The sequence below is a fragment of the Electrophorus electricus genome, chromosome 5 (assembly GCF_041902795.1).
Source record: "Electrophorus electricus isolate QZ-2024a chromosome 5, ASM4190279v1, whole genome shotgun sequence".
Taxonomy (NCBI): domain Eukaryota; kingdom Metazoa; phylum Chordata; class Actinopteri; order Gymnotiformes; family Gymnotidae; genus Electrophorus; species Electrophorus electricus.
In genome coordinates this window covers 3469265-3481421 of record NC_137501.1, presented here as the reverse complement: position 1 = coordinate 3481421, position 12157 = coordinate 3469265, and the positions used below count along the sequence as shown (strand labels likewise).

Here is a 12157-nt window from a genome sequence, read left to right as displayed (position 1 = left end):
CAGCATATGCGATGCTCTGAAGCCAAGTCACAAAACACCTGCTCAGAAGGGCCTCACTCTTAATAATAAGGCTACTCTGTCGCCTTGCCAGTTTTACCAGAGCAACAGTTTAATGAGCAATGAAAGCTTGGCTGTGGTATGTAAGTGCAGTAATTTAGGCTGCTGGTCTTTTTCGCAGCATTATTTTATTCATCATCATGTGATTGTTGCATTTTATCCCCCCCCCCCCAAGGGACACGCGACGCCTGTTGGAGAAGATCGTTTACAGCCCGACCTCCAGAGATGCAACCACAGTGGCGTCCGTGGCGCGCTGGTATCTCCTCCGCCACCTCCATGCCAAAGACGACCTGCAGCTAATAGACGTGAGCCGCTTGTGCATACTTGTGTTGATCTCACAATCTCATATGAGGGAGTTATTGGAAATGTGCCTTTCTGGTGATGAGGGTACATTAGAATGCAGTGACGACAGTTTTGAATGTCCGAAACACCAGCTAATATATACGTTTCCTGCGTGTGCTTGTTAAAATATCAGTGGGAAAGAAATCTGCCACTTAAGTAATTTTTTAAAAAGCTAGAAGAAAATTTTTATTTATTTTTTTTAAATGAAATAATTTAAATCTCATTTTGGAATCTCAGCCTAAGAGGCTGTACTGTTAAAAGGAGTATAATATATCCCCAGCGGATGTGGTTTAAATTATGTATTTAATTTTGAAAGTGAATCATGCTTTCAGCCTTTGATATAAGTGTGTGTTTGTGTGTGTTTTTGTGTGTATAGACCCTAGTGGAGGAAGCTGAAGCAGCAGGAGACTTGAGGCTGCTGGAGTACCACCGCCGCCTGTACCCATAAGCCCCGCCTCCTCCCGGCCTCAACCACTCAGGACTGGCCCCACCCGACCCACCCACCCACACACCAACTGAATTTTCAGTCAACTCCCCTCTTCTTCATATTGTCTTAGATTTGCACCAAAAGTCTCGCGCTTATAAATTCTGCCAGGCTGTTTACCAGTGGAAGAGTGTCCTTCCTTGTCATTAAGAAGCACTTTTATCAAACTTTGTTGCTAGCTGTTTCTTTTGAATGCACGTTATTGCATCATGCTTTGTTTATGTGGGATGGCTTTCCAGTTTAATTCAATACAGTGCCTTTGCTAACCAGTCACCTGACCTTCACAGTTATGAAAGCCATAGGGTTTAGCTTGTTTTGTACCTGAATTTGCAAAATTAAAACTACAATAAACAAGGTTGACATAACACAGTAATAGCTACAGGGAAATTCTACAGCACTTCCAGATCTCTGGACCACACTAGAGAGGCAGGATGGCGCCAAAGTCTCTGCATGGGAAATGAGCTTCTGCTAACTGAAACAAAGCAGAGGACTTCTGGAGTTTTATTGTTTTTGCTGCCAGTGACAGAAAAGAGCAAAATGTCTGCGAAATATGAAGGCAGTTGCTCTACGCACAACAGCGCAAACCGAACAGCAGCCAGGAGAAGGCGCGTTAGTGGTTGTATGCCAGCACGTTTGTCAGTTCTTCTGTTTGCAAGTGCTCAATGACTGGATGGATCGAGGAATGTTTTCATAGCTGCAAAGCTGGAGGCAGATCAAAAACAAAAGCATAGTGAAAGTATCCAACATCTCTACCAAGTATCCCGCGAGAAGTAAAATTGGGTTAGTAAATTACAGGTTGGAATGGTACTGTTGATCAATTTCAACTGGTCTTTTAATCTCAGTGAGCCAGATGCTTTTTGCCAAAAAAACAAATTACGTAAATAAATGCAAACGGAGAATGGAATGATTTGCATGTTTACTCTGGCACAAGTTCAGTCCTTGCCTGCCGGTTAATAAGTCATATTGAAAACATTTCTGTCTTTACCACTGAACTCTTCACCCAATGTGTACGCTGTATAATTAGTCAGTGAACCGAGTTGCGTTACTAGGGGCTGTGAGCCCAGGAACTCTCTCTTTCATGGTACAGCAAAATATCTGCTGATTTGATTTACTTCAGAATTACGTAAACATACTCCCCTCCTTACCCTTTGAAGAAATGTTTCTGACATGCTGGATCCATCGAAGAAATAGATACGTGAACGTGACTGGACAGCACTTCACTATAATGCAAATGTTTTATTTGACTCAGGAAACAATTACCAAGACATGACCGTTTCAGCTGAAATGTTTGTTGTCTTAATAACTGTCCTGAGTCAAATAAAACTATTGCATTATATACAAGTATGTTTACTTATTAGTTCAGATTTTGAGCATTAAAAAAAAAATGAATTGAATGACATCATGGACTCTTAACTCTTTCCATTGGTGATTGTTTAACTGCTTTGCAGTGATGGCATTATCTTGTATTTCACAGATATCATAGTGTGTGCAGACTACAGGGACTAATTGATGACAATAGACTATTGTGGAGGCTGAGACATTTAAAGTACAGCAATGTTTCTTATAATATCAAACCAATGAACAGCTATTTAAGCTCTTAATGAACTCAAACGTAGTTTGAGGTCTTTGAAGACAATGTTCATATGGGGTTTCTTTTTTAATGTAGTGAATTAAATGTAATGGCTTAACATAATCAGTATGTGCCAAAGTCAGCGTAAAAGCACCGTGACAGAGACTTTCTGTGGCTCTGTACAGCTCAGACGTCTGGAAGTCCCACCATGGTCCTCTGAATTCTCCTGATATCTTTCTTTAGCTCTCCTTTGTGCAGCCTGGCTTGGGCTTCGCAGATGTGCCTCAGGGAAGCGATGGAATCGTGGACAGACTGGAACCCTGTCCCGCACACACACAACACAGAGGGCCCACTTCTCACTCGTAACATGGCCATTGCACTGGTTAGCGTCATGTGTTTGTGTCTTGTCTATGATGGGTTATCCTCCCTCATCCTGCTTCACTACAGATAAAGGACTTGAGCAAAAGCTTCAAACTCTTTGTTGCTGGTTGTCCATAGTGAAGTGAGCTTTGAGTGTTAGATTTGAGTGTGTCTCAGGCTTGAGTGGAGCTGTATTTGCCTGCATTTTTAGGAAATGCATATTGAAAATGCCAAGCTAACCAGCTGACTTTGCAAATGTGCCTGTGCAGTACATTTTGGATTGAGGTCTCTGTAAACTATGCTCATCTTATTCTTGCTCCATGATTATCCCTCTCACAAAATACTACTAAAAACACATAACTAGTGCACACCTAAGGTAATACAATCATAGGATATGTTGGAGGGGTTACTAATGCACTATCCATAATACCACAGAGCGAATGATACTTTAGGTGGCTGGTTTTTTATGGCAAAAGGAAACCATGCCAAGTCTTTAGTCAACACTGAGTTATGTGTCATGGTTTTCAGCCCTTGGCTCACTCTCTGTAAGGGTTAGAGGTTTATGAGATTGCAAAGGCAAGCCAGTCAATAAAGTTGGTTAAAATGAACTCAAGCTGCTTTCTGTCATGTCATCACCTCTACCACCACGACTAAAGTCACACTTGGCAGAGACACTGACAAGTTTTTAAAATTTGTAAGATTTGTAGTTGCATTCATTGTCAGTGGCCTCGTGGATCACTTCTCTATGGTTTTATGTGACTTAATCATGATCTTCATTTGCAGACTAACCAGCCTGGTACTCTCTCCTCATCTGCTCCAGGCTGTCTCCTAAACTCTTCTCCACAGCATCGATTCTGCTGTTCAACTTGCTTTCAGATCGTCTGGTCCGATCTAAAGGATGTTCTCGCTCCAACTGCTTCTCCACCCGATCCAGACGAGCAGCGAGGAGGTTTATCGGAGCTTTCAGTTTCCCTTCCACCTCAACCTACACAGACACACACACACACACACACACACACACACACACGTTCACTCAGGGTGCATACATTAATGTTACATATGTTGCGTAGATATTATAATTTTCTCCCATTTGCACATTGATGTGCTTAAATTCAACTGCTTGTCATATTTGGTCCTGCAAGCCATTTTATCTATGACGAGAGACACACACACACACACACACACACAGACACAGACACAGACACACACAGACACAGACACACACACACACACACACACACACACACACAGACACAGACAGACACACACACACACACACACACACAGACACACAGACACAGACACACAGACAGACACACACACACAGACACACACACACACACACACAGAGACACACACACACACAGACACACACACACACAGACACACACACACACACACACACAGGTTACCTCTCTGTCCCGCAGCAGTGTCCTCAGTTGTTGGCCGTCCTGCGTGTGTGTGTTCAGCTGCTGCTCGGTCCACCTTCTGAGCCTGGTTACTTCACTCTCCAGTTCCCTCAGCTCACTGGATGTCCTGGCCGGGCACCAAATCATAATTCATGCAGCCTCGTTACCTTCACTTACAACCATTTTCACAGAGCTTAGAGAGCGCAATAACTAAAAGGGTTTGTTGTCCAAACGTTGGTAGACGTTCAGCATGTTAGAAGTTCAAAAATAGTGGCAAATGTTATTCATTGTGACCATTTTTAAATTGACAGTCGAGTTTTGACACCTGAGAAGAAACAAAACTTTCTCTTGTTATTTAATTGTTTTGGTTTGATGCAGGGTCATTTGTCTGAAAATAACCAGAAACTCAACTCACCATGAATAGAGACGAGTGTTGTATTGGGAGGCCTACATCAGGCAGATTTCACTATGCAAAACTGTTTAGATTTCTTAATTTATCCAAATCCTATGCATTTTGCTCAGTTTATGCTTATTATTCAGGAATAAGACTACTTTTTGTTGTTTGAGGAAAAACTTGGCTATCTCCTCATGATGAACACCCGCTCATTCAGTGCGATCACCTGCAGTACTCCTAAAGTGCTCACTTGAAGGAGTAATGAAAAATGTTTTTCAAATGTTTGTAACAATACAAAATGAGCTTGGTGAAGCAGTTTGTGACCAAATTATTCCAGTTGATATACCGTGAGATCACTTTAGGTGTAACGTTTCTGGCCCACGGACTCCCTCAACTGTGAAGGAGGTTTATTGACATTAAACACACACAACAAAGGTGGCACTCGCACATAACACTGACGGTAAACATGACTCTACACTTAACATTAAACGAAAAACACATATACATTAATACGGGACTACCCAAAACAACGTTACGGTGACAGCGATCGAAATTAACACACACACAGCGACAAGGGAGCACAAACCGACAGAGGTTTAAATACAGACAAACACTAAACATTAAACCCCATGCAGGTGTGTGCTATCCCAGGCGGGTGTGGTTACGAATAATACACGTGAGTCCCCCTGGACGCGGCGGGCCGTACCACGTGACTCGTGGGGGAAAGAGCCTTCTGTGACATTAGGACTCTACTGTAGGCCAACCCAACCGTTTCTGGAGCATCAGCTCCCCCATGAGAAACGTTCACTCTGAAATTGTCAGAGCTCAACAACTTTCTCATGTTCGTCATCCGCACTGGTCTAATTACTCCTGACAGGCAGGTTTGATTGAATTGGGCCGCAATTAATCCTGTGGGAACGCAGCGTTGCAGAAAATACTCAGCCCCCAAATAAGTCTTTTATTGCAGGGTTGCATCTTGGCCGTAGTTTCATGGTGGCCTGTGTGTCCAGTGTTTGAAGTTGAAGTGTATTTCATGTTGTCAGTAACTGAAGAAAAAAAAAAAAAGACCTCACTTGGTTTCAAGTTGTCTGATGTCCTGCTGTAAGTCCCTCGTAGTGTTCCGGCATGCAACCTGCTGTGACAGTGAAGCCTCCAACCTTTCCAGCGACTGGGAAATCTAACGGAGCACATGGATTGACTAACTCTGTAACTGGTAAGAACACAGGAGAAGCGCACTGCTACCAAGTCAACTGTAGAGCACATCACAGGAAGGGATGCAAGCAGCATTTGGGTGGCACGCACAGCCGTTCGGAGTAGCTCACCCTACGCAGGTCAGGTGTGCTGAGCAGAGGTAGGGCTCACACATCTGCTTCGCTTTCAGTTTCAGTTACCATTATGGCAGCTGCAGCTTTTTGCACTTACGGCCCGGTGATCTACTGACTGGCTGGGAGCTCGGCAGCAGCTGAGCGTTGACAGTGGCAAGCGATAATTTTCTGATGGAAACAGTTAGGCTAAGGCTGGGGCAGCTTTAAGGCATAACTTAAGCTTAAGTTCTTGTGTTGTCAAGAAACGTGTATGTTCGTGCCTTTATAGAAGAGTGTGTGGGGTGTATTCCTTGCTCAACAGCAAAGGAACAGCTTGTATGCTGCATTCTACTTTATATGTTCTCTGTTATATATACAGGGCAGTGGGCCGTATTTATAACTATGGAACATACCAGAGTACTACAAGAGTCTTTCCTGAGGCAATCTAATGCCATGAGAATTAAGGTATTAATTCTTCTTCAAGTCTGCATGCCCACACACATCCTCAAACTTAGTCTAGCAGCTCAGCATCGCCCATGGTCCTGCAAAGATGTCTTGGTGATGACAAAGGTTTAACACTCAAAAAGCTTATATAAGAGCTTGACTATCTGCTCAAAAGCTCCAATGAAGCATATATTTGAGCTTGTACCAAGCCGTGTCTGTTTCCGTTAGCCTCTTTCATAAGCAAGTAGTTTGTGACATCTGGTCAAATAGTAGCCGGATATTCTGAATGGGTATGAAAAATGGGTAAACGTTTACCTGACTTTTGTGTATATAAGAGTAGCTAGTTACGAGAATGTGAAATTAATATGCTGCCTCTTGTCAAGTAAAAAAAAATATTTTTTTGAGCTGCACACCTACACAGATTCTCAACTGCACACTCCCTGGATTTGCACTGCTTATGGTGTTGAAAGCTTTTTGTGGACAAGGGAACTACTGTATTATTGTAAATATATCAACCCTTTTGGATGCCTTCTCTGTATGTTTGAATCTCCAGTATTCCATGAACTTATTAATATTTGTAAAAATGAAACACAACATTCCCCCCTCCAATTATTTCTTCCCCTGAGTCTGAATTCAGGCATCATGTGACTGATTAAACAGCACGACTTGGAAGGTTTATATTTTTCGGCTGTAATGCTTTCGTATGTTGTATCTTCTTAAGAGCTCCCATTATGCTTTCCTGGACCTTTCCTAACATGGTACTACTCTGTAAAATCAACAATCTGAGACCTACTGACCCAGAACCTTCTCTGAACTTACTGAGAACTACAGACACAGAACCACAGAACTATAGACACAGAATCTAACTTGGTAGACACATGATCCTTCAAAAGCATTTCAGTATGAGATTTTAACACTCACCTTGAGCTCCATGTCTCTGAGTCTCAGTTCAATCCCAGCACGCATCTCACCAACTTCCTGCTGGAGCTTCAGGATTTCCTGCTCAGCGGCTCGCATGTTACTGGAGAGCTTCGCTATACTGGCATCACACCTAATGACTCAAAGGCAGACTTAGATTAACATATGTTAGAGACCTTAAAAGATCAGGTGGATGCATGGAATATGAGCTGGTAGATTTATATACCTGTAAAAGGTAAAAGCAATAGAAGGTGCTATTGAAAAAACAGAATTTAGAAGATGTGGGAGCGCCGTGAAATTGGAAAATGAGTCATCATAACTGATCTCATGGTAATTATGTTTGCTGCACTGCAAATGTAATGGTGCACGTATAGTGACATTGCAGCATCGGTGTAGATTGATTCTGTATGACTCCAATAAGTGCTTTAATAAATCAGTTTCCCCTTCTGGGTCTCATTGATCATAACTGGAGAGCTTCAAAATGAACATGGAGGGTATTAAATCCACAGAATCGATTGCACTGATTCTGCCCTTATGTTGCTGGCCCCACACCAGCAAATGAGCTCCCACCCAGACCAGGTTACCAGGGCCACCCATGAGCTGTGAGCTCATTGTTAAAGTGATTCCCCCCTGACCTTGTAGGCTGGGACACCAGATCAGGTTTATGATCGGCTATATTTATCCAGTGGAATATGACCCAGATTTAGACAGGAGGTCAAAATGGGGTCAAGTACACACACCAAAAAATGATTGGGCATTTATGAGGGTTGATTCATAAATCTTTGTGGTGCAGATGTGGTGCATGTCAATTTAGAGACATACACATCTTCCACAATAGTGGAATTTAAACATAGCTTAAATTTCTAGATTCATTGTGAAGGAATTCTCTCTTAAAGGTTGTTTGTCTGGTAGAACAAATGTTTTTTGAGGTTGATGTGGGTTGGTTTGTTTTAGTAAAATTTCATGCACAGAACCATGCAGTGAATAAATGATTCTTTGGCTAGGAACTTTCAGGTTTCGTACGATTTCGAGTCAAAGTATTACAGGCAAGTTGCACAAAACATAACAAAACAAAACTTCCCACAACCCTAAAAAACTTTTCACTTACCCACTTTTACTGACCAAAACATTAATGGATGCAGGTGACAGATAGGATATCACATGTGACCTTTAAGACAGACATTGTGAATGATACCTGGCCACTCTGCCTCGCAGATCACCAATGCCTGCTAAGTTCTTGTGATCCAGGCTTTGAACTGCAAAACTCATCCCTGATGCCACACTGTCCCTCTGGACAACCTGGGCCTCCAGTACCTATGAGCAATGGATAGACACATATCTCAGGTAGTAATTGCTCCCCTTTAATATATTGTCATAGGGTTGGACTTCTTTCATTCTTGAAGTAAACTCAGTCTTTGGAGTCTTTAGATCTTTCCCACTGTTTTTTTTACCTCCCACTTTTAATAGAGTATTGTCATGTAATGTGTTCCCTTGGCTAAATGCTATTGGCACCTGTTCTGAAAAATGCCTTGCTATTGATTGGACATCATTTCAAAAAAATGTTTTGTTTACATCTACATCTGAGAAAGGAGTGTGTGGTATAAGGGGGCCAGTCCATCACTTTGTGAGGTTAATTAAACTGATATGAAGGTGAGATGTAGAAAAGCCCAATATGTTTTTATCGGATAAATATCCAGACTAGTGGAGCATTTTAAGATATCAAATGGTGAACTGTAAAGAACCTGTGATCATATAATGTGTGCTGTTCTGTATGGTAGGTTAGATATTTGCAGAATGTAAATTTGACTGCTATGCTCAAATTCCATTAACTGTCATTGTCCGGTACCAGTGTACCTGAATGTCCTTGCTGAGTTGTTTGACGATGTGTGTAATGGTCTGGATGTGATTTTCTAGAAGCTTCCTTGCAGACGCCTCCATCAGAACAGAGCCCTGGGTGGCATGCAGACTACCAACTATGTCCTCTTTGACCCGGAAGGCCTGTTCCAACAAGGCAGCTAGGGTTCGCTCTTGTCTGGTCATCTCTAAGTGTGTTGACCTGTGTGTGCAAGCGCAATTTTAATCATTTTAATATTTCCTTAAAATTGGAGTTCCAGGGTTGCGGGTGGGTTGATGCTATCTAATGATAAATGTGTACATTTCGTAGATGACACCTAATTAAAGATGGCAATTAGATGTGAGCTATTGAAGTTGTGTGACTGATAGTTGATGTCTAATAAACCATTGTGGATTACATGTTAATTGACATGGTCAGAGAAGACAAGGGCCCAGGGAGTCTGGATGCAGTTGCTCACAGTTCTTTTTCAGGAACAGGGGTTCAGAGGGACAGACAAAGATGAACCCTGGCAGTTCGGGGCTGTGGGAACAGGCCGTCTTTGACAGGCTCATGCATAGTAACGCTACAACCTCACCAGGATAACGTTGTGTTTAAGTAGTTCCACAGTGATTAACTTAAGCAAGTATCATATGTAAGATACAGCTGGCTGGGGAAAACGGTGTCCCATGGGTGTGGCTGTGAGATTAACTTTATTGATTACATTTAGATGTCCTCTAACGTCCTCTAAAGATGAGGTGGGACTGAAATCTTTGGTCTGTGTTTTCATTAAGTTTCATTAAATTAGTGAACAATCCCTGAAGACCTTAACAAACTACATTAGCCATTGGCTAGCTGGGTGCTTTGTCATGCTGATGCTCTGTTTGGATTAGGCTTTTGCTCTATAATTGAACAATCGAATAGATGAAAGGTCATGGTGAATACACTACAGCACTTTGTTTTACTCTCTGTAAATTTGAATTTTAATGATTGAACTTCACTCTGATTTCTTATTTTAAAGGTAATGTTTCAGTCAAGAACCACAACATGGTAAGAAATGGAAGTTTGGAATGACAGGAAGCCTTAGTCCACTGGTGTGATAAATGTGGACCTCTCCTTACACGGCGCCGGCTGTCCTGACCGGCTCCTCACCGCTGTGGTTCTTTTTACATTGGAGCCATTGGCAAATGTACCTCACTCTCTTCCTACAACAAACAGCCTCACCTGGATGTGGATGCTGCAGATATGTCCACATCTCCCTCTGTTATGATTTATGCATTTAACTAGCTGCAGGTCAACCTATGCTTGACCTTTTCATCTTTTTTTTTTCACTCATTCACTCACATACAATTAGGAGGCTGAATATTTCCCAGCAAGGGGAGCTATTAGCTCTTATCTAGCCTTTGTGTATAAGGCCGATCATCTACCATCATCTTCCTCCTGATTGTGAACTTCTCCAGGGGCCATTAGTGAGACAGGAAGACTCTAAGAGAAAAACTGCATTCAAGATCGGGTATTAATAAACTTTATTTGCATATAATGTTTTTAAAGACAAAGTTTATTTAAGGTAATGCATATTTACCTCAGTGTAGTGCTGAGATATAGCAACACTCCATATGAAAACACAAACCAGGCCCTGTCATATGATCACAGTTCCCAAAACCTATGACATCCAATTGAAATTTATATCATCAATAACAGATGCTGTTTGGTCTACTTAAGTTTTTTTTTTTTTTTTTTGTTTTTTTTGCAGCATATAAAACCACATAGTCTGCTTATCAGTTTCTGATTCCTACAAATCACCTAAAATGTTAAGAGCTCCTAGTTTAATGAAAAACAGTTATGCTCTTGAGTAAGGTTACAGTATAACCATTTGGATAAACGCTTCAATTCATATGTCTAGAAATACTTGATTCAACCACCACAATATTTGGTTCAGGCCTATGTACTTCTGCTGTGGGGATGACCGTAGGCCAAAAAGCACTGGGGACCACAGATAAGAGCTGTGTTTTGTATAAATGACTCTCTGTCCTTGGAGTGTTCTAAACCTCATGCATCTTAATTACGTACCAAATTACCTACCACATGTCTAACATCCTATATATGGTTCACTAAACTAAACAAACAAAACCAGTAGTGTGCCAAACCGTTGTCAAGCCTTTAATATTGGCCACACAATGATCTTACCTGCTCTTTCCTCTAATCAGACTGTCACTGCCTAATCTTATTCTTGCCATTTTCATATCAGAATCCCACAGTCCCACAAGGCCCAGAGGAAGACCGCTTCCCTTTTAAGTCCTTGCCTGGTGTTTGCTCATTATGTGTCTAGACCTGGATTTCTATAAAGCTGCATTTTGACCATGTTTCTTGTGTAAATATGCTACAAATGAGATTGAATTAATAGGGCATAGGTGTGCAATTAATAGTGTGAATTAATAGTGCGTAGGTGTGCAAAATGACCTTCACTGTGAAAAAAACATCATGGAAATGACATACTGACGTATGATGTATACCACAAGCCCTTCGAGATTTGCTGTGCTAGCTCAATGATGCAGCTTAATATCAAGATTTGGGCTGTTACTGCAGAATCAATGTGTGTCTCTATTAAAGTGACCAACACATGCTTGTTCAGTTTGGAATATAAGAGTCAGACTTGTAGATGGACCTACTGTTCAGAATGAGGTTGGCAAGGCACTAAAACAATCGTAGAAGACTTGTTTCCACTTCCCCTAGCCTCTGGTATCAGGAGTCTCTGTGAGTAACAAAGATCTTATTACTAAAATAATTGAAAACATAAAACTTTATAGCATTGTTTTTGTAAAACGAGTGCAATCCTTGTAGAATAGGTTTGTGTCTGCATCCGAGCACTTCTACGACAAACTAAATAAAATCTAATGAAAAAACGAATAAAATCTGTGAGCTTCTTGCAAACAATCAACGTATGTCATATTTCAACATAAACCTCGGTACTTGCCTGCAAATGGGCTTCATGTCGTCTAATGAATCTGCCTTTGTTTAGAATGATCTCTTGGCTACTACACTAA

General features: G+C 41.5%; 2 protein-coding genes across 8 annotated transcripts in view; one reads left to right on the top strand and one right to left on the bottom strand.

Moving 5' to 3' along the window:
- The window catches only part of skic3 (SKI3 subunit of superkiller complex), a 19317-nt gene extending 15896 nt beyond the window's left edge, over nucleotides 1–3421 (top strand). For both annotated transcript variants that reach the window (XM_081715008.1, XM_027006224.3), the window contains 2 exons: nucleotides 233–362; nucleotides 776–3421. In XM_081715008.1, the coding sequence (XP_081571134.1) occupies nucleotides 233–362; nucleotides 776–795 (150 nt within the window). In that variant the 3' untranslated portion in view covers nucleotides 796–3421. The remainder of the gene's footprint in view (nucleotides 1–232; nucleotides 363–775) is intronic.
- Nucleotides 1456–12157, bottom strand: fam81b (family with sequence similarity 81 member B). 6 transcript variants are annotated; one of them, XM_081715015.1, is made up of 12 exons: nucleotides 12088–12127; nucleotides 11783–11865; nucleotides 10696–10776; nucleotides 10541–10610; nucleotides 9137–9338; nucleotides 8478–8596; nucleotides 7286–7415; nucleotides 5690–5793; nucleotides 4226–4349; nucleotides 3603–3798; nucleotides 2661–2773; nucleotides 1456–1585 (listed from the first exon to the last, which is right to left on the bottom strand). In XM_081715015.1, exons 5-12 carry the CDS (start codon nucleotides 9320–9322, stop codon nucleotides 1520–1522), a joined length of 1038 nt encoding a protein of 345 aa, XP_081571141.1. In that variant the 5' UTR covers nucleotides 9323–9338; nucleotides 10541–10610; nucleotides 10696–10776; nucleotides 11783–11865; nucleotides 12088–12127; the 3' UTR covers nucleotides 1456–1519. The 6 variants fall into 6 exon arrangements, with proteins under 6 accessions (XP_081571141.1, XP_081571142.1, XP_081571143.1 ...); XM_081715016.1 differs by having other exon boundaries at nucleotides 10541–10598; XM_081715017.1 differs by lacking the exon at nucleotides 12088–12127 and having other exon boundaries at nucleotides 10696–10749.

Coding starts and splice junctions, on each gene's coding strand:
- fam81b (XM_081715014.1), bottom strand. CDS start 9,322: ATGACCAGACAAGAGCGAACCCTAGCTGCCTTGTTGGAACAGGCCTTC. Junction 3,799..4,225: donor CACTGCTGCGGGACAGAGAG/GTAACCTGTGTG, acceptor GTGTCTGTGTAG/GTTGAGGTGGAAGGGAAACT. Junction 2,774..3,602: donor GAGGAGAGAGTACCAGGCTG/GTTAGTCTGCAA, acceptor TGTGCGGGACAG/GGTTCCAGTCTGTCCACGAT.